The sequence below is a fragment of the Entelurus aequoreus genome, linkage group LG05, assembly GCF_033978785.1.
Source record: "Entelurus aequoreus isolate RoL-2023_Sb linkage group LG05, RoL_Eaeq_v1.1, whole genome shotgun sequence".
NCBI lineage: Eukaryota > Metazoa > Chordata > Actinopteri > Syngnathiformes > Syngnathidae > Entelurus > Entelurus aequoreus.
In genome coordinates this window covers 54,089,285-54,112,859 of record NC_084735.1, presented here as the reverse complement: position 1 = coordinate 54,112,859, position 23,575 = coordinate 54,089,285, and the positions used below count along the sequence as shown (strand labels likewise).

At 38.5% G+C, this 23,575-nt stretch overlaps 1 protein-coding gene across 2 annotated transcripts in view; it reads left to right on the top strand.

The window, feature by feature from the left end:
- The first annotated feature begins 506 nt into the window (after positions 1 to 506).
- uvrag (UV radiation resistance associated gene) overlaps positions 507 to 23,575 on the top strand; it is a 218,797-nt gene continuing 195,728 nt past the window's right edge. For both annotated transcript variants that reach the window (XM_062048387.1, XM_062048386.1), the window contains exon 1: positions 507 to 805. In XM_062048387.1, the coding sequence (XP_061904371.1) occupies positions 701 to 805 (105 nt within the window). In that variant the 5' untranslated portion in view covers positions 507 to 700. The remainder of the gene's footprint in view (positions 806 to 23,575) is intronic.

The window sequence follows — 23,575 nt, the reverse complement described above, 5'->3', positions numbered from 1 at the left end:
TAGGCTAATAAAGCCAATTAGCCACTTACATCATGTGTTGCCATCATTATAACACTTATATAAGTCTTTTCATTTTTTGCGGCTCCAGACCGATTACTTTTTTGTATTTGTGGTCCAAAATGGCTCTTTCAACATTTTGGGTTGCCGACCCCCTGATCTAGTTAATACATGTATACAGGTGTAAATACTAAATACATTTATTGTTTGAGGACCGTTGCTGCTTTGGAAAAAATTAAATATACTTAATAAATTACATATATTTTAATGTAAGTATCAATTGATCCAGTAAGTGACAAAGCTTTGGCCTGCAGTGTAGTCACGCCGTTCGAGCGCCACTTCCTCATATTATGCTGCTTTGACATATTTAAACGTAGGACCGCCCACTAAAGTTGATTGGCAACACATTTGACCAATAGTCTTACTGTATTTCGATGTTAGCCCCGCCTGTGTGAGATGGACTTAGATTTCAGCCAATCAGCAGGTATGCGTCACAGCGCTAAACCGGAGACAAGTGTAGGGAAATAGCCTTCACTTTTGTTTACGTGCAGTCAGCAGGCAGCTGTCGTCGCGCCTTCCTGCAAACTCAGCATTGTTGGATTTTTTTTTACTCGCACGTTCAAAAAGCTCCGCGTCACGAATCCGTGGCCGTCGAGGATGTTTACTTGACCGCGGGCGAGCCTGTTTAGATGCCGACAGGAGGATGAGCTCCATCAGCGGTCGGGTTCTCGCCGTCCCCGCCGCCTGTGTCACCAACTCCGGAGCTTCCTCCTCCCGAGCCTTGCACGTCGAGCTCACATCCCAACAGGTAAAGCACACGGCGTTCAAACATGGCACGAAAACATGGAAGTAATGTAAATGTTGCAAATGTGTGCGTCGCAGCAGTTTTACAGCGTGTCACTTCCTGCAAGCGGGCCTGTCAGCCTAGCGAGCTATATAGCTTGCTAGCTATTTAGCTTGTCTGACACACAGGACACTTTAAGCACTTGTAAACAATTACATTGATTTAATAGTAATATTAGTTTTTTTAATAAGTGTGAATTGTCGTCACCCTTGTATGGGAAGCATGTATAAATATAATGCGGCTTGTAAACTTTGTGTTCCCAAGTGACATGTCACCTGAGGGAAACGGTGGCATATGTTACAACTGGGTTAATAGTTTGCCTATTAGGTGTTATTTTATGTAAAAACTACGGAACTATTCTTATTGTGCATCTGCTGTATTGATAACATATCACACGACACGACATGTGTGTAAAATCGTTCATTTTTCATTCATTTACACTGGGGTTGTCACATATAAGAATGTCAATAGTCGATACGATACGATTTTCACGATTGTCGATACTTATTCGATGCCACGATAAAAAAAACCTGAACCCTTGTACTTTGAAATTCAATACTTTTTATTAAATTGTTTCAAAGTGGCAAGTATTTAAGATCACTGTGCTTCAACATCTTTTTTACAAATTATTTAAAGTATCAGTAGACTGAAAAAGTTAAAGTACCAATGATTGTCGCACACACAAAGTGTGGCGAAATGACCCTTGATCACCCCCTGGGAGGTGAGGGGAGCAGTGAGCAGCAGCGGTGGCCGCGCCCGGGATTCATTTTTGGTGATTTAACCCCGAATTACGACCCTTGATGCTGAGTGCCAAGCAGGGGAGTAATGGGTCCCATTTTTATAGTCTTTGGTAAGACTAAAAAACAAGTTGCCTCTATATTGAAGCTATTGTCATATTTATTTATGACACCAAAAGACTTCCAAAGTTAGCGAATAAAGAGATATGATCAAAAGAGTCTCTCACTGAGATTCTCAAACCATTTTGAGAGTTAACGAGGAAGTCAGTCACGTGATCCGTGGCGTAAACAATTTCATTGATTTAATAGTAATGTTAGAAACGTCGTCCTGCTTCCGCACCTTGTTTTTTAATATGTGTGAATTGTCCTCACCCTTGTGTGGGAAGCATGTATAAATATAATGCAGCTTGTATATGTTACGACTGGGATGATAGGTTGCCTATTAGGTATTATTTTATGTAAAAACAACGGAACTATTGTTATTGTGCATCTGCCGTATTGATAACCTATCACACGATACGACATGTGTGTAAAATCGTTCATTTTTCATTCATTTACACTGGGGTTGTCACGATATAAGAATGTCAGTAGTCGATATGATACGATTTCCACGATTATCGATACTTATTCGTTAACACGATAAAAAAAAAAACTGAACCCTTGTACTTTTAAATTCTCTACTTTTTTTTCAATTGTTTCAAAGTGGCAAGTATTTAAGATCACTGTGCTTCAACATATTTTTACAAAGAATTTAAAGTATCAGTAGAGTGAAAAAACAAGTTGCCTCTATATTGAAGCTATTGTCATATACAGTCATGATCAAAAGTTGACTTACACAACTCTTATTCTTTTGTGAGTGACTGGAGCACATACCTGTTTGTCACGAAAACATTCATGAAGTTTGGTTCTTTTATGAATTTTTTATGGGTCTACTGAAAATGTTACCAAATCTCCTGGGTCAAAAGTATACATACAGCAATGTTAATATTTGGTTACATGTCCCTTGGCAAGTTTCACTGCAATAGGCGCTTTTGGTAGCCATCCACAAGCTTCTGGTTGAATTTTTTTACCACTTCTCTTGACAAAATTGGTGCAGTTCAGCAAAATGTGTTGGTTTCCTGACATGGACTTGTTTCTTCAGCATTGTCCACACGTTTAAGTCTGGACTTTGGGAAGGCCATTCTAAAACCTTAATTCTAGCCTGATTTAGCCATTCCTTTACACTTTTGACGTGTGTTTGGGGTCATTGTCCTTTTGGAACACCCAACTGCGCCCAAGACCCAACTTCCGGGCTGATGATTTTAGGTTGGCTATCAAAAGCGCCTTATTGCAGTGAAACTTGCCTAGGGACATGGAACCAAATATTAACATTGCTGTATGTATACTTTTGACCCAGCAGATTTGGTCACACTTTCAGTAGACTCATAATAAATTCATAAAAGAACCAAACTTCATGAATATTTTTTGTGACAAACAAGTATGTGCTCCAATCACTCTATCACAAAAAAATAAGAGTTTTAGAAATTATTGGAAGCTCAAGAAAGCCATAACATTACATCCTTCACAAGTGTATATCAACTTTTGACCTCGACTGTATATTTATTTATGACACCAAAGGTCTTCCAACGTTAGCGAATAAAGACATATGATCAAAAGAGTATCAATCTCACGGAGATTCCCAAACCATTTTTAAAGTTAATGAGGAAGCGTGGTCCGTGAAAAACCGTGAGAAACCATCTTCCCCGTCAACAGCAATGCTAATCAAGCAGACTTTGTGAGAGCCAACAACGATTACTTTGGGAAAAAGTATGATCCAGAACCTCATATTTTTGAGCCTGATCACAAAGAGAATGTGCAAAAAGTTTTAGAAGCTGAGTGCTAAACGGATGCAGCTTTATTGTAGCACTAAAGCATCAGTAACATTGTTAGGTGCTAAACATACAATCTTACCATAATAAACAATAATAAAACAAACACTTTCCACTCTCACTGGGATGCTGACCGACAGGACGCTCACCTAATCCCGTTTAGATGAAAGATCAATCGCAATCCTCACAAATCGCAACTAGCATCTTTTTGTGTCTCTTGCGTCATCTCGGGGGATGTCAAAGTTGACCAGCCTTTCGGTCAGTGGCCACATTTGTCAACTACCAGGTGAGAGATGCATAACATATAATCTAGAATTATACATTTAGCTAGTTTGAGATGAAGCAGAAGCATTCGCCGGCTTAGTTTGTCAACAATAGCGGCGTAAGATAGCACTAGGTCACTGCTATTAATGTGCCGCTAAAATAGTCTGCGTTGGCGCTTTTAAATCACTCATATTTGGTTAATTTTCCGGTCACAACATATAAATTGAGTATTGTTGGAGGTTTCTGGATGTTTTTTGAAGGTTATAATGAGCGCAATAAAGGACCCTTGATCTGTTGACTCAATTGTTAGATATTTAATTACGATTTTGAATGCATAAAAAAGCCAAATATAGGATTGTGAAAGATAAACAGCACATCTCTTTTCAATTTTTGCGTATTTCCAGTATGACTGATCTGTTGATATGGTCAGAGTGCAGAAGCGTTACTACAATCAATACGTGTCCATGCAATACGATTTCTCAAATAGTTCGGCTCTAAATAAGCATCCTAAATCCCATGGAAACACCTGAATCTGATCGTGTTTTGTTTTTGAAAAGTCAGACATAAACACCAGCATAAACAGCCCTGGATTATCCCATTGAAAACCAGGGGCCGTATTTATCAAGCTTCTTAGAATTACTCCTAAGAAGTCTACTAAGAGTTGACTTAAGAGTAAATAAATTAATCGCTGAAAGCTGCACTTAAAAGTTAGTTATCAAGCGTCTTACTCACACTTTCAGCGAAGTGTAGGACTGAATCTTAAGTGTCACACTCAGAGCTGAATTACGACATTACTATGTGCCGTAAACGGAATTTTAGGTGACGTCATTTCTGTGTCCATAGAAATGACCAATCACGGAAGGGAACCCGTTGTCTAAGAATAAAGAAATATCTTGGAAATATTTAAGTGGACAATGGGAGTGTATATTTTGACAATAAACTACAAAATAATACAAAACAAACTAGTCCCCGCCGGCACTCACGCTACCGCTCCCTCTCTTCTCTCGCCCACACACTCACTGACGTCACTCACCTCACGGCCACACACATACGCTACTCTCATAACATTTTCTTTCCAATTCATTAATTAGGCAACTAATTTGAAACTGGTGTGGGTGGCTCTATATACAGTATACTAGCCCACTGCAGCCACATGCAGAAATCAACAAGGAATCGAAAAGTATTAAATCTGTGACAAAAATAATACCCGCTCTGTCTAAACGATACCGTTTGATCAGCTGCTCGTCATCAAACAAATCCAGGACATCGTTCCGCTTCCTGAACGTTCGCGCATTTCTCTCTCGCCTCAGTGCCATCCCCTGCTGGCAACTCCTAACCACTTAAGACACCTCTGAAGGTCTCTTAAATATCGTGGAGAGTAGGAGTGATTCTTAGACTTAAGAACGTTGATAAAAAGCTTTTATTCTTAAGTTTGAGAGTAGGACTAAATTTCGCAAATTCTCAGGACTTAAGTGTAAAATGGCACTCTAAGAAGCTTGATAAGTACGGCCCCAGATCTCTAGGGTGGGTGTGTTTAAATTAAATAAATTACTTCCCACAAAATATTGTGTAAATATTTATACATACCTGGTAATATCTGTTGTAAAGGTCTGGAAATTATTGGTTATTGGTAATGGTTCTAATTTCCATTATCGTGTAGGGCTGGGCGATATGGACGAAAAAGTATATCTTGATATATTTTTACTTAAACTCGATATTCAATATATTTCTCGATATATTTTCCGGTGAAAATATACATATAAAGATATTCAGTCAGTGGCACTTTTATTAACCCAGTTATTCAAGATGGGTGTTAACAGCACAGAAAATAAACTATATAAGTAGTACATCATTACAAAACATAAATAAAATAGAAAAACAAAGAATGTATACATGAAACAGAAAAATATTCTTTCTACATAAAATAAATAACATAGCTGTGCAAATAATACAAAATGTATCAAACGCAGATAAAAAATACATTTGCAGGCAGGCACTTTTTAATTCCCAGTTGACGATGTAATGGACTGTCACACACATGTACGGTTCTGTGGTCCTACTAGACCACAGTCAGCATGAAGTAAATGACTTTACTTAATTGTGCGGTTATGATCTTCCTCACTCCAGCGTACATTTTTGGCATTATTTCTCGTGTGAAATATGCCCGACTTGTCAACTGGTAGTCGGGGTCTAGGACTTTGATGAGGCAAACAAACCAGTCGCGTTCGACAGTGGAAATGGGGACTAGATCTTTAGTCATGTGATATGCGATCGCTCTGGTTATCTGTTCCCACCTTTTGCTGGTTTTCTCATAAGGCACTACGCATGATACCGAAGCTTGCAGTTTACATTGTTTTAGTGCTGGGGACGTGGATTGGGGGGCTGCCACTGTCGTGCCACAAAGTTTTATGCACTCTTCGTTGAAGGTGGTGGAATAGGTTCATTGTGCTGGAACTTTTTGTAGCCACGGGTTTCTGACACTCCCTACAAAACACATTTTCCTGCTTTTCGTCCAGTGGCTTCAATCCAAACCACCGCCTCACAACAAAGTCCTGGTGGGGGGTTCAGCCCCATGACGCAAAATGAATTTCAGCATTCATACAGGTTAGATTGTGGCTAAAATGTTCACCTTTGTCATAATCAGAGGCAACTTTTGACACCCACAAAAAACTGCAAAAATCATAGAGTACAAACAATGTTTATTCTATTAGCTAACTTCCTTTATCTGAATAGTCATTTGTGATTCGTAGCATGAAATAACAAATACTTTGCATTCATGTTGTTTCAAAATGATTCAACTATTCAATGTCAAAATATAAAGAATATAAATAATGGACAAAATGTCAGGTACTGTCTTGTTCTAAAACACCAATGAAAATTAAATGTAATATTTAGACAGGCTATACTGTAGCAAAAGTCATCACATGTCTGCCACAATCATGTGTGTTCTTAAATGTGTATTCCACGTCTTCCATGTTGAGGGCAGTTTTGATTTGGGCTTACATTTTAAACAACTACAATGAATGTGTTTGGCATTGTTTCATCCAGACGCATACATTTGTCCAAATGTGGCCAAGTAGACACATTGTGGGTTTCCTGGGTGTCGTCTACATTGCTATAAGAAAAATCTAAGGAAAAGAATCCCTCTGCCATCTTCCACTAGTTTTTTTTCTAAAGTAGAAATCGCCTGCTTGAATATTCCCTCTTCTCTTCTCCAACTCTCCAGTCTGTTGTGATTTCCCTTCGTGTTCGATGACCCGCCCTATCTTGCCTCTGATTGGGCTGTCCCTAATGTTTTGCCCTAATCTTTACCAATCATGACTCATCAAAGTACACCAACCAACCAATCACAGATTTTCTTATATGTAAACCAACCAATCATTGATTTTTCCCGTATATTTTGTCCCCTGCCCATGAAGTTGCATTAGTCCAGTTCTCTTTCTCTTCTCCCTCTCTCTTCTTTTGGGTCTAAACATAGCTACGCTATGGAAATCGCTACTTGTTTAAAAAGTAGCGAAGCTACTGGAAAATGTAATTAAGCCATGTAGCTTCGATTTTAAGTTAATTATTTTTTACTGGAAAACCGTAGTATTTACTACTGCAGCCGTAAACCGGAATGGATGATCAAAAACCGTACTCATTACGGGAAAACCTGCAGTTGTTGGCAGGTATGCAGAAATTGGCGTTTTACTTACTAGTTGGTCACTGTCACACATTAAAGTTTAAGTTAAAGTACCAATGATTGTCACACACACACACTAGGTGTGGCAAAATTATTCTCTGCATCTGACTCATCACCCTTGATCAACCCATGGGAGGTGAGGGGAGCAGTGGGCAGCAGCGGTGGCCGCGCCCGGGAATACTTTTTGGTAATTTAACCCCCAATTCCAACCCTTAATGCTGAGGGAGGAGCAGGGAGGTAATGGGTCCCATTTGTATAGTCTTTGGTATGACTCAGCCAGGGTTTGAACTCACAACCTACCGATCTCAGGGTGGACACTCTAACCACACATGTCGCTGGTGGCACAGTCAGACTCCATATTTACTTTTGTGTTGTTGTTGTTGTAGGTCAGTGCAGTGGGGGGTAGAGGGCAAGTACGTCTTTGAAGGAGGAAGGGGATGGGTTTGATAGCCCATGGAGTGTTGAGAGGGAGTGGGAAGCAGGGGAGAATCAAGGATCACAACAAATAAGCGGAGTTTGGTCATTTTAACATGAAATAAATTAAATCCATATTAAGATATTTTCTTAATTCATATCTTGTTTAAAAATATATCGATATATATCTTACAAACTCGGTATATCGCCCAGCCCTATTATCGTGAATCCCTAATGTAAAGTAACCAAGGGTGTACATAGTGCAGCCTGTGTTTTGCTGTAGTACCGTATTTTCTGAATATAAGGCGCACTTAAAATCCTTCCATTTTCTCAAAATTCGACACTGCGCCTTACCCAGGTGTGCTTAATGTATATATTAATGTTGTTGTGCTTACGGACCTTGAAGCAATTTTATTTGGTACATGGTAATGATAAGTGTGGCCAGTAGATGACAGTCACACATAAGAGATACGTGTGGATTGCAGTATGACGCCTGTTCAGTTGACGTCAGCGGATTATCCATATGTGTTAAAGCAGTAATCCCCAACCACAAAAAAATATATATATATATATATATTTAAAAAAAATAAATAAATCAACATAAAAAACACAATATATACATTATATATCAATATAGATCAATACAGTCTGCAGGGATACAGTCAGTAAGCACACATAATTGTATTTCTTTATGACAAAAAAAATAAATAAATAAATAAAAAAAATACCATAATAAAGTAGTAATTTATATCTGTCAGTAGACTTTCTAGGGAAGCACTAAAACAGCTCGTGCAACAAAGGTTACTGGGGTAAAATGCTGTAGAAGTGGAGCCACGTAAATAAGACCGCCCACAAAACAGCGCATCCTGAATAGGCTGTCAGAAAGCGGCTTGAAGATGGTCCATAAAACATAATCTATGGAACATTTTGACCAAAGAACATCCATTACATGTTATGTTGACCACAAGGAACTGTTTTAAATGTAGAAAAAATGTGCCTTTAATGCGGTGCGCCTTTTGTATGAAAACAGACCTGAATAGACCCGCTCTTTGGTAGTGCACCTTGTAATGTGATGCGACACTGTGTATGAAAATTACGGTAATAAAATAAGCAGCAACGACTGAAAAACACAGCTAAACAATACGACAAGAAAAATATATGATAATAACTAATAACACAGATTTGTCTTTATTTATATGTATAACATTATTTTAGTATTAAAAAAAAAAAAATACATGCCTCATAGCCAATTACATAATGTAATTTTGACACCGCTCTGACCACGCTCCCACCACACCTCTGGCCACACCCCAGCCACCACAAATTGATTAGCGTTGTGTGGGAAACACTGCAACAGCAGGCCTAAATCATGAGTTTCTTTAATCAGTTTGGATGTCTAACAGTTATTGGAACTGTAATGCACCCTGTTTTTCACAAAGTGTGTGCGTTCAAAGTTGGTAAAAACTTACAGCCTTACATATAATTTGTCAACTTTTATCTTTTTTTTACCGTGAAGTATAGTCTTAACCTTTTCATTTAGATGCCTTTTAAAAAGGTATTTAGCCTTTAAAATGTGTACTTGAAAAATTAGCAAATACTCAGATTTTAAACACTCCTGTCGACTTAGTGAGAGTTTATTGCACATGTTTTCAATGGATGACGATGTGTAGTCACATGTGTACCATGAACTGTCCTCGGGTTCCAGTCACACTGGGGAAAAATAGACTGAGTTGCTTGAATGCTGCTTTATTCGTGACTTTGGAACCTCAGCACCCATCCAGTATGTTTGTGCTTGTTGGCAAAGGTATAATGTAAATATTGTGTACAGCACAATGTCCTGGAGACGGAAGGATTTTCAAGTCAATCAAACATTGAATAAATACAGTCCCTATGTGATTTGTGTCAAATTGTTGTATTAAAAATGTTCTTGTATTTGCTTTTTGATGTCACATGTTTAAAGATTAAGATTAAAGTACCAATGATTGTCACACACACACTAGATGTGGTGACATTTGTCCTCTGCATTTGTCCCATCCCCTTGGGGAGCAGTGGGCAGCAGCGGCGCCGCGCCCGGGAATCATTTTGGTGATTTAACCCCCAACTCCAACCCTATGTTGCTGAGTGCCAAGCAGGGAGGTTATGGGTCCCATTTTTATAGTCTTTGGTATGACTCGGCTGGGATTTGAACTCCAACCTTGTCTGTCTATCAGTTTTGGCCCTGCGATGAGGTGGCGACTTGTCCAGGGTGTACCCCGCCTTCCGCCCAAATGCAGCTGAGATAGGCTCCAGCGACCCCGAAAGGGACAAGCGGTAGAACATGGATGGATGGATGTCACATGCTTGCTTGCATGACTGATTAGTGATCAAATTAATATTATTGGTGCGTGAAGACACATTTTATCGTGTTACGACTGCACTAGTTGAGCGTTGCTGTGGATACAGATGCACCACCTGACTTCATGTCTAAATATTAACTGTTGAGCATCTCTAATCTTCGCGAGATACTGACAATATAAGATACGATTGATATAAATGTTGCCAACGATAATACTTGCCAACCCTCCCGTTTTTAGCGGGAGAATCCCGATATTCAGCGCCTCTCCCGACAACCTCCCGACAGAGATTTTCTCCCGACAAACTCCCGGTATTCAGCCGGAGCTGGAGGCCACGCCCCCCCCAAAAAAAGTCTGCCGCAGCTGCGATTGGACCTGACCAGCCTCCGGGTACAAGTACTGGAGTACCAATTGCTTGCCAGGGAAGATCTTCCCCAGGAAGCAAGGATTGACCGGTTTTGGGCCATGCTAGGGAGAGATGGAAGATTCCACACTCTAGTGCATTTGATGAAAGCACTTTTGTGCGTGCCACACAGCAATGTATCATCAGAGAGGGTGTTCAGCATGGTTAGGAAAATAGTGACAGAGAATAGAAAGAGGATGGACAATTCAACCCTTAACAAAGCATTGTACTTTCAAGTACAACAATGAGTAGATGAGTGTTGTGTGTGTGTGTGTGTACATGTGTAAATAAATGAACACTAAAATTCAAGTATTTCTTTTATTTATATAATAAAAAAAAAAAAAATAAAAAAATTACTAGCGATAGATGTAACAGCTAATACCCCCCACTGTGCGAGTCATTAATCCTTGCCTCCATGGCGGCAAAAAAACCTGTTTTGACAGAAAGTGTATCACTTGAGGATGAGGAATACCTTAACATGCTACACTACACACCTTAGCATGCTAACAGCTATGCTAGAGCTCTTAAATGTAAACAGGAGTGGCGGGATTGATATAAGTATCAACAGTTATAGTATAGTATCAGTTGTCAATACTTTATTGATTTAGATTGATTTATTTAAAAAAAATCTGGTGAAAAAAGTCTGAATCAGAATCAGCTTTGTTGGCCAAGTATGTTTAACACAGAAGGGATTGGACTTGGTAGACTGTGCACTCGGTCAATGCAAGAAACAAAGAAAAATGATAAGACTCCAGAGAGCACAGTACTGTGGCGACCATCCGAGGTGCCATCTTGGTATGAAAACGAGGGAACATTAAAGAACACAAAGGACATAAAATACATTAAAGGAGCACAGAGTTGATGCAACCAGCTGTCACTTCAGACGTGGTGCTGTTTCTACATACAGCTACGAAAGTAAAACCCAACGAAAAACAACACAAAAAAAAGAGCAATACATCACCAGTGATGGGTAAGCTACATGAAAAATGTAGTAACCTAAACTACAAGTTACTCTCGATTAAATGTAGCTTAGCTACATGAGAAGCTATACCCGGATAATTGTAGCAGAGTGTGTACGTGCGGGGGAAAAAAATAGATAGATAGATAGATAGATAGATAATACTTTTGATTCCTTCAGGAGAGTTCCCTCAGGAAAAAAAATTAAAAAATAAATATATATATATTCATCCATCCATCCATTTTCTACCGCTTGTCCCTTTTGGGGTTGCGGGGGGTGCTGGAGCCTATATATATATATACGTGTGTGTGTATATATATATATACATATACATATATATATATATATATATATATATGTATATGTATATGTATATATATATGTATATGTATATATATGTATAGGGCCGCACGGTGGAAGAGGGGTTAGTGCGTCTGCCTCACAATACGAAGGTCCTGAGTAGTCTTGGGTTCAATCCCGGGCTCAGGATCTTTCTGTGTGGAGTTTGCAAGTTCTCCCCGTGACTGCGTGGGTTCCCTCCGGGTACTCCGGCTTCCTCCCACTTCCAAAAACATGCACCTGGGGATAGGTTGATTGGCAACACTAAATTGGCTCTAGTGTGTGAATGTGAGTGTGAATGTTGTCTGTCTATCTGTGTTGGCCCTGCGATGAAGTGGCGACTTGTCCAGGGTGTACCCCGCCTTCCGCCCGATTGTAGCTGAGATAGGCTCCAGCGACCCCGAAGGGAATAAGCGGTAGAAAATGGATGGATGGATATATATATATATATATATATATATATATATATATATATATATATATATATATATATATATATATATAAATATATATATATATATATTAGGGCTGCAACTAACGATTAATTTGATAATCGATTAATCTGTCGATTATTACTTCGATTAATCGATTAATAATCGGATAAAAGAGACAAACTACATTTCTATCCTATCCAATATTTTATTGAAAAAAAACAGCATACTGGCACCATACTTATTTTGATTATTGTTTCTCAGCTGTTTGTAAATGTTGCAGTTTATAAATAAAGGTTTATTAAAAAAAAAAAAAAAAAAAGCAAAAAAAAAACAAACAAAAAACTGCGCATGCGCATAGCATAGATACAACGAATCGGTGACTAAATTAATCGGCAACTATTTTAATAATCGATTTTAATCGATTTAACCGATTAGTTGTTGCAGCCCTAATATGTATGTATATATATATATATATATATATATATATATATATATATATATATATATATATATATATATATATATATATATATATATATATATATATATATATATATATATATATATATATACACACACACACACACACACACACACATAAATAAAAACAAACAGTATGACATGCATTAAGCTACAACTACCTCTCTGGATCCCCACACCCCGCTGTATGTATTTTAGCCTTTTTGTTTGGCCCACCGCTTTAATGTTAAAAATTTTCTTTACCTACAGTAAAAAAACAAAACAAAAAAACCCCCAGCATATATCTATAAGTTGACAAAAAAACAATGACTTGTGTGTTAGTTGGGAACAGTTAGTAATGGTTATGTGCAGTAAAACTATTCATGAAGTCAACTCACCGTATTGTGTGTTCCCCGTATTGTGTGTTCCTAAATTTGTGTTGGACGACTTAGATGAAGAGAACAGTTATGCTTTTGATTTAAACTACAAAAAAATTAGTTTTTGGGCATTGTTTTCTCTAAACGCATACATTTGTTTAAATATGGCTAAGAAAACACATTATTATGGGTTTCCTGGACGTCATCTTCATCACCAAAGGAAAAATCAAATTTTCGGGAGAGAATCTCTCTACCATTTTTAAGTATGTTTCTTTTTGTTTTTTTAATTGTCATCTTGAAGCCTCCCTTTGCCTCCAACTCATTTGTTGTCATGTGACAACATGTGTGTCTGTTATTATTTTGCTTTCTGGTTTCGATGACCCGTCTTATCTTGCCTCTGATTGGCCAATCCATAATGTTTCGTTAACCAATTGTGACTCATCATACGAACACCAACCAATTATCGTGGATTTTCTTTGTATCTATGGAGGTTCTCATCCATCCAGGTCATTGTATTTTCTCTGTATTTTTTGGGGCCTGGATTTGCAGTCCATTTTCTCTCTTTGTAGTTTTGATGTAAGCTACTTTGCTACATGAGTCTAAAAATAGCTAAGCTATAGGAATAGCTACTCGTTCATAAAGTAGCTAAGCTACTGCAAGCTACTGGGAAATGTAGCTTTGCTACATGTAGTTTGATCCTGCCCATCACTGTACATAATACATGTTGCGCACATACCATTGCACAATGCATAGACACAGAGACAGGAACAGACGCAAAAAACCCAACCAATTAGAGAGGCTGCTCCGTTCGTTTTACCTAGTAATTACGACCATGAAAGGTCTTAACATTATGTTTACTTTAAACAAATGCATTAACTTCAGGCTCACTTTTAAATGTTATGATTTTTTTGAGGGCGTTATTCATAACTACAAAAACTAAATTAAATAAGTACCTGTGCAACTCTGTATTAATCGAGCACAACCAGCCAGTAAGCTATACCCACAGGGCAAAGTTTAGCTATTACTGTTTTTCTTACTCTTCAGATCGTATTGATCATATTAGATCAGACCTGGGCATTGTACGGCCCGCGGGCCGCATCCGGCCCTTTGCGCATCCCTGTCCGGCCCGCGTGAGGCCAATCATAAATTACAAAATACATTTCAAAAAGTATCTATGTCGAGTGTGCAATACAACGGTGCTGCTTTTGTTTTGAAAAGTGTTATTTGTATTACTTCCGTGTGGACGTATGCGCGTGTGCGATTGTGAGTGAATTGAACGGCGCAATTACAAATTACAAAATAAAGTTTAAAAAACATCTATGTCGTGCGCGCAATACAACTGTGCTGCTTTTATTTTGAAATGTGTTATTTATGCCGTATGTCCGGGGGGAACCTGTGAGTGAAGGTGCATAGAGACAAGTGATGAGACGCTAAAAAAAGAAAAGTTGATGAGGAATGGCGTGTTTCCAACAAGACATGGACTGCCAAGTATTTCTTTACATAAATTAATGGTAAAGCCGTGTGCTTAATGTGTGGTACACAGGTTGCTGTGTTTAAATATCATTTTAATCGCCACTACACGAAGAAACACGAGGGAAAATACCGGAATGTGTCTGATGAAGCGCGCGCAAGGGAGGCTGATGCGTTGATGGTGAAACTGCAAACCCAACAAGGACTTTGTGCCATATTTCACACCCCCAGAGATGCAGCCGTCAGGACAAGTTTCGTCATTTCTCACAAAAGCGCCAGAAAAAGTAAGGCGTTTTCTGACGGAGAGTTTATTAAGGAGTGCTTATTGGACTTTGTTGCGCTGATAATGCCCGGAGACATGGGCTGTTTTTCGCTAACTTTGGATGAGAGCTCTGATGCAGTCAATTAAAGAGACAACCACAGGTAATGACTTGTTCACAGAGGTAAATGCGTGTTGGGACAAGCTGGCAGGTGTGACAATCCAAACAACAAAATGTTTCCAAAGTGCTGCACAACAATATTAAAAACAATATTCAAATATTATCCTTAGCTCCACCAATGACTGAATAAAAAGAAAAAACAATTACATATAAAACCAATATAAAAAACAATATAAAATAAATATGATTAAAAACTATTTTTAACAACAGGTGGTTGTCCAAATCTGATGGGGAAAAATGTTGGATAATGCAGGATAAAGTGACCATCAAAAGCAATCTGCTTTTGTATAAAGTTAAGTTAGGTTACATTAAATTATTATTATTATTATCATCATTATTATTTATCTTACGGTATATCAAAAATAATATTGAGCAAAATGTAATTGAAATATTGTCGTGTGGCCCTCCAGCAGTGCTCGGGTTGCTTATGCGGCCCCCGGTGAAAATTAATTGCCCACCCCTGTATTAGATCATGCAGCCAAGCATTTAGGACAAAGGTTTTTAGTTATCCTACTACAGCAAAACCATTTTTAATCTGCCTGGGGTTCACGTTTATTCATGCGTATTGAACTTTTTAAGAGGAAGTTGAAGGTCCTTTGTGAAACAATCAGTATTCTTGTGTGTGAGACTGTCTTAGGGAATCTCATGACTTCCATTTAATCCCAGTATGGCTACAGGCATGCAACAAGGCCTGCTGGTCAGGGGGGGAGGTTATTGTAACACATTTGGTGCATGCTTAAACCTCATCACATGGAAATATTTGGGCGTTGATCTTTTTTTTCGCCACGGAAAAGTTTGGCGTCTGCTGTGTTTTTGTGAGTTTTTTTGGCCTTTGCTTGTAAGCACATTATAATGGCACTACATGTGTGGATTGTGTCGTTGCATCTTCGTACAAGAGATGATATTGTCATACACCTATACCACAGCTCACTTGGTCGTGTCTCACAATCAGGGTTTCCCCTGGATTGCCAAGGTACCTGTGGTGGTGGAGTTGTAGTTAGGGGCGTGGTCACCATGACGTCGTTGTATAATTTGCCTTATTTGCTATGTTGATATGATTGTCTTCAAAAAAGGCTGATGAATACATACAGTATTAACTAGGGATGTCAAACGAATCAAATATTAATTGCAGATTAATATAATTTTTCATCATTAATAAGTGTTCCCTAGACAGATAATTTTCAAGTTTTAATACCATGACTGGGCAATTAGATTGCTTTATTGAGATGTATTTTTCTACATTATGCTTTTTTTAAACAGCTCATTACAAAAAGGACACAAACACGCTTTTAAAGACAATACAAAAAAAACTTGCTGTGCGTTGGTGTTACGGCTGAGCGATATGGCAAAAAAAAAAGATCCCGATTATTTTTTTCATATTATCAGATCTCGATTGATATCATCATTATTTTTAAAAAAAATAAATAAAATAAAACGAGTACTGTTGCATCCCTCCTGATTACTTTTGCAGTATCTTGTAACAGACATTCCCCCCATGTTTGATTAAGATAGTATATGCTCACATCTGACAACTGTCATTTTGTTCATAGATATGTGATTGTTAATTTTGCTTACGGTACAGGTAACCCACGCTCTGGTATGTACTTCAGTTTTAGGGCCATGGTTTTGCTTCTTTTTTGGTACATTTTGTCAAACTATAGAAAACTTTTTTTCTTGTCCAAGTTATTTCGCTATTTTGCTTGTCATCAAAAAGTGCATTCTGCATTTGACAAAGTGTCAGTCGTGTACCGAACACTAGAAGACTTTTATTTCAAGTTAACATTTACTAAACAACACATTCATATGGTAAACTATTATTTGTATTCTTTAATTACTTGTATACATCAGTGCTTCTCACCAGTGCTTTGGCAAACGGCAAGCGGTGACCCAGATTGTGAAGTTTTTTAAAACTCAAATACTGTATCTTATATTTAATAAGAGTACATTAAAGTGCAATTTGAATTTGAGGTACAGTAAAATAATATGTATTAACTTGGACTGTCAAAGTTAAGGCGATAACGTGTTAACTTTAAATTTCAATAACGGCACTACATTTTTTAACAAGCAATTAACGCAAACACTTTCTTTTTGAACCCCTGGTAGCGGGGGTAACTTGGCTGCAGTTCACTGGTTACTAATGAGCCACTAACGAGCAGAAATGGACAAAAGACAGTCTACCTTATGGAAATATCAGGTTCAAGTTGTGGCAAGTTGTTCTACCAACAAGAAAGGACTATTTTTCGCCGGGAGAAGAGGCGATGTCCCTGCCGCAATCGCATGCTGCGCGTGTCATTCTAGAGGTGGATGGTTCTTCACTTCCTTGTTCAGATTACGGTTAAAGTGCAGTGATAACATAACATTTAGATTGTTACTGTGACTAAGTAAGAAGACATAAAAGCTCAACGGAAATGAAAGACGGCCGCCAGGATGTCGAAAGGAATTTTTTTTTTATTGCAAACAGTGGATCCGACATCAAAACATGTCGACATTTTCTCAAACCAATCACACACTTTTCAGGCTTCAAAATAAAAGTGCTACGCTATACATCTGGTTTAACTACGTTTAGGGTTTCTCCGTAATTGTACATGCTTCAAATTAGCTGCCACACCTAACAAAATAAAATAATACAATGTATTGTAGCGTCCAGAAGAAAACAAAGTCTGACGCTCTTTTTAGCTTTCATGGCCAAATTTTATGCTAACAACGGGCCTAATTCCAATAAGTATTACCTCCGTGCATCATCATAGCAAATCATGCGATGACGTCATATCGACCGCACCCCTAACCACGCCCCCACCGCCACACGCCACAGGTATTTTGGCAATTTAGGGTAAACCTTGACATTAACAAACTAAAAATGTCTTACATTACGATCTTGCTTAGTCAGAGATGTTTTGTAATGTTATTCTGTGATATTTTCACCTAAAGAAATGCTAGTACATCAGTTTAAGAATACGAGGATTTTTCTGGCTGGCTGAAATAATGTGTAAATTCTTTTAGAACAAGTTCTGGTCGAGTCGTCAATTACAGAATGATTAGCAGGCTCGATATTACATTTGATTAATTAATAGAGAAGGTTAAAACCTTGTCATGCAGCAATATGAAGCCACCCCCCCTGAAAAGTATCTGTCTAGGGTACACTTATTATTGATGAAGAATTATACCTATTTGTGATTAATCATGATTAATTTTGAGTTAATTATGAACAATGCGATTATCGTTATTCAATATTTTAATTGTTTGCAGCCCTAGTATTAAGACATTAAACAAGTATATTGATTATTTAATAGGGGTGTAACGGTACGTGTTTTGTATTGAACTGTTTCGGTACGGGGGTTTCGGTTCAGTACGGGGGTGTACCGAACGAGTTTCTTAGCTAAAGTCTTAACAAGCTGCTTTGCTTCTTCTGCCTCTGTCTCAGAACCCAGCATTGTCCCACCCACTCAACCATCTGATTGGTTACACAAAAAGCGGTAACAGCCAATCAGCAGTGCGTATTCAAAGCGGTAACAGCCAATCAGCAGAGCGTATTCAGAGCGCATGTCGTCAGTGCTTCAGCGTCGAGCAGATAGGTGTTTAGCAGGTGAGCATCAGACAGGGTACTCTCCCCAAATTAAAATAAACACCTCCCAGTCAACTACTAGTAACATCACTATGAGCCCGTTGACGTTCTAGAAACTTAAACTGCAGCTCAGCTCGCTCGCAGTCCTGGCTTGAGGTGAAGGCTAATTAGCTTTTAGCTTAACGTTAGCTCATTTTGCGGTGTGTGTGTGTGTGTGTGTGTGTGTGTGTGTGTGTGTGTGTGTGTGTGTGTGTGTGTTTGTGTGTGTGTGTGTGTGTGTGTGTGTGTAGTCTGTCCTATTGCTATTGTACTATTTTTTCAGCTATAGTTACATTAATCATTAGTAATGGAGCAGCCTAGTTTTGAATGGCAGGGTCCCTGCTATCACATGTTTATAAAAAAAAATAATATTTACATAATAAAAATCAACTACAGGCTTCCCAAATGCTGTAATAAATTAAACATGATGAGTTGACTTGAAACTGTTTAATGTTGCACTTTTTATATGTAGAAGAAAAGTTTTGTCATTTTATTTAATCTGAGCGACAACTTGAGGCAGTTTAATGTTGATTAACATGGGCAGAATTATTATAGTGTTCCCAATGTTAAAAGGATAAAGCCATTGTTTACACATTTGGTAAATAAATAATTTTGTTGTTTTCTTACTCTACCGAAAATGAACCGAACCGTGACCTCTGAACCGAGGTACGTACCGAACCGAAATTTTTGTGTACCGTTACACCCCTATTATTTAAGGAACAAAGTGTTTAGTTTTTTTATCCACACACTCAAAAATGATTTGAACACAAAGCCGCTGCTCCTTTAAATGTTGTTTCAACTTATATGCTAGTGTTAGACATATTTCTTTATTTTGTTCGTCGTGGCTGTATTTCCAGCTGTGTAAGGTTGAACATTAATTACGTCGTGACGAGCCTGATTTTTGCATGGTGGAACGGTAGGTTGCACACACACGGACACAAACACTTTCACAAAAACATATGTAAACGTACACAAACACACACGTATTCACACGCAGGGTCACAGTCAATGAAGGTGGATTGTTCCATGCAGGATTACACGAGAATCATTGCTTCCCTACTGTTTACTGCTGCGGTAACTTCTAACAGACAGTTCCGCCATGTTTGATCAAGGAAATGCTAACAGCTGATTATCGTGATCGAACTCAAATTATTCGCGATCAGCGATCACAATCATATAATCGGCCAGCCCTATTTGGTGTTTTGCCAGATTTTGTATTTTGTAGGAATTCATAATTTGTATTCCTGCTATAGGAGCACTTGCATTAAGAGGAAGAGCAACACTATGTTTAGATACCAGTTTCACGCTTTACTAACACAAAATGTGTATTGTTACGATCATGGCTTGATTGTCAAAGATGTTAGTTAATGTAAAATGTGATATTTATACCTTAAATGCTTCTGATATTCTGTACATTACATGTTGCACAAGTTAATGATATTCATATCTCTGTATGACAATCGTTTAACCTTTTCTATTTATTAATACAATTTAATACCTTACCTTTAATATCTTACCTACTCAGTGGCCTAGTGTCCGCCCTGAGATCGGTAGGTTGTGAGTTCAAACCCCGGCCGAGTCAAACCAAAGACTATAAAAATGGGACCCATTACCTCCCTGCTTGGCACTCAGCATCAAGGATTGGAATTGGGGGTTAAATCACCAAAATGCTTCCCGGGCGCGGCACCGCTGCTGCCCACTGCTCCCCTCACCTCCCAGGGGGTGATCAAGGGGATGGGTCAAATGCAGAGGACACATTTCACCACACCTAGTGTGTGTGTGACAATCATGGGTACTTTAACTTTAATTTTAACTTAACTTAAACTTAACTTAATATTTAGCCTGTTAAACATTGTATAATTGCGGACTATCAATCTAAATAATCAAAATAATATACTGTAACAATGGGAATGTTGTTTAGTGAACTGTAATTACCCGATGTTGGCTACAGAGGGGAGTGGCAGAAATGTCTGTGTTATCAGACCTAGTCTAAGTGGGTGCGAAGAAGGAAACGAGAAAGTGTTTGTGTAGCAGTCATGTGTTTGTGTGTTACGCTTCTGCCTATTTAGTTCGACAGTGCTATTCGAGAACATAAACCAAAGGCTGACTTGTTCAAAAACAGTCTACCTCCTTCATCTCGCCGCCACTATTACAATACACTTTATTTCAATCTGCCAGAAAACATGTATTTAGGTAGAAGTATTACAGAATAACATTGCAACATCTCTGACAAATCATGATCACATCGTAAGACGATTTTTTGTTGTTTTGTTGGTTAGACCGGGTGTGAAGCGTAGCGCTGTTTTTGTGAAGGTTGGTATGAGAAAAGACTTGACATATCTCCGATTAAAGCAACTTTAGACTTTCTCACTACCGTCTTTTTTCTGCTGAGCTTTTATTCCATCTTACAAAAGCATCCATCCATCCATCCATTTTCTACCGCTTGTCTCTTTTGGGGTCGTGGGGGGTGCTGGAGCCTATCTCAGCTGCATTTGGCCGGAAGGCGGGGTACACCCTGGACAAGTCGCCACCTCATCACAGGGCCAACACAGATAGACAGACAACTTTTACACTCACATTCACACACAAGGGCCAAGCAGTTCTAGTAAAAAAAATTATTTTATGTTTTTAATGCATTTAACTGTAATTGAAACATGGACGTGAAGCTCCTCCTCTCTAAAATCGGCAAAGTACGCCACCAGCGTTCGCTCCAAAGATGTCTCACGGCGATTGAAGTTAGAATTGTGTTGTCTTGTCCTTAGAATGACTTGCCATGGCTTTGGGCCCTAGACTTCTAAAATGTCCTATTCTCTTTTTGCATTTGTGTTCGTTATTTTCTCGCGTGTGATTCCACTGTAACTGGACACCATTACATTTCCACAATCTACGGAATGGGCCGAGGGTCAAAAAGGACTCAGGACGTTAATCGCGTGTTAACGGCAATACATTTTTTAACTGTAAGTTCCTGTATCGCTTTAACTTTGACAGCCCTAATATAAGCATATATTTTATTTTATATCGTTTTGCTATATTTTAAATTGTTGCTGCTTATTGTACAATGTACTTTGTTGAGATGTTTTCAAGTACCTAGAGACTTTTAGGGACTTTTTCTTTTTTGAAAATGACTAGTAACAAATCTAGCATCTTTTTCTGGTGTTATTATAGAATGTCGTCGTGTTTAGAGACTCTACTTCCCTGATGTCCCTGATGAAAAAGGCGAGCTGCAGCGAGCATGATGTCACACTTGCTTTGAGCTGCTGCTCAAGTTGGACTTTCTAAAACTCCTTAAAAGCCGCCTCTGTCCTCTTATTTTTTGCACATTTTGTAAATCGCTGTCCGCGGGTATATCTGCGATATATTTAAGTTATGTCCACACTGCAGACTTGCTGACTATGCTACAGACAATTTTGTGCGTCTTGCTTACTGTATTTTCACAACGTCCGGTTTCGGGAGCGCTGTTTTCGTTGTGTGTATATATGTATATATATATATATATATGTATATATATATATATATATATATATATATCTTCTTGTGTTCTCATAAGTATTGTGAACGATAGGCAACATTACAAAAAAGTGCCGTTCCCCTTGGTGTCCCACGGAAACGGTACTAGACTAACCGTTCTACAGAGACAAACAGTATCAATGCAGTATTAAACAATTATTTAGCTCTGTTTTAACCCATAAACAACTGGGAAAGCATCTGTCATGTTAGACTTTACTGGGCTAGAACAATGCAGACATACAGGCTCACAATATCACTTTGTGCCATACTACAAACGTGTACAGCTGCTGATTTTGAACATAAAAAAATCAAGTGTTTGAAACTAGCCTACAATACATTCAAAATAGAACCGATGCTAAAGTGTTCTTTTTGCCCACAATAGAACACTACCAGCTGTTTAGCGTGTCCCTCCCATTGCTGTTGCCATTTCTAATATAAAGTAGCATAAAGTTCTTACTTATATCTGTCAGTAGACTCGCTATGAAAGCGCTAAAAACCACCGGTGTGGTGGGTTTACATAATTCACCCAAGGAACTTTAGTTATTAGAAAGTTCTGGTCGGACGTTTTTTCACGGGACACATTTCCGGCGTTGTTGTTGCACTGGTGAACCACGGATGAGGAGATGCTGCTCCGTTGTTGATCTATGTAAAGTCTGAATGTCATTAAAACAGTTAGCTCCATCTTTTACAATAGAATAGAATATATCTTTATTGTCATTGTACATTGTACAACGAAATTGCAAGCAAACTAATTTAGTGCAAATTCATTATGACACATAAAAAATATAAGAACATGGTACTCAGATAAATAGATAAAAATAATACATAAAATACCAAGCACACAGCACAAATGCACAGTCATTCTTTTTTATGCCTTGTGTTCAGCGACACAAAAAAAGTGTTCTTAAATCTGTTTGTCTGGCATTTTATTGTCCTGTATCTCCTGCTCGAGGGCAGCAGTTCAAAAAGTTTATGTCCGGGGTGAGATGGATCCGTTATGATGTTTTGGGCCTTTTTGAGGCACCTGGCACTGTACAGTTCATCTAGGGAGGGGAGAGAGCAGCCAGTGATCTTCATGGCAGTTTTTATGACCCTCTGAAGTGAGTTTCTCTCTGCCGCTGTGCAGCTGGCATACCATACACACATGCAGTATGTCAGCACACACTCTATTGAGCAGAGATAGAAAGACACAAGCAGTTTTTGTGAAAGGTGGTTCTTTCTGAGGAGACTCAGAAAGTAAAGTCTCTGCTGTGCCTTTTTGATGGTCACTGAGGTGTTCGCACTCCACGACAGGTCTTCCTCGATCTGGATGCCCAGGAACCTGAAGTTAGAGACCCTCTCCACATAGTCGCCGTTGATGTACAGTGGTTGGATATTTATCGTTTTTTTCTTCCGGAAGTCCATGATCAGCTCCTTCGTCTTGGTGGTGTTAAGGACCATGTTATTTT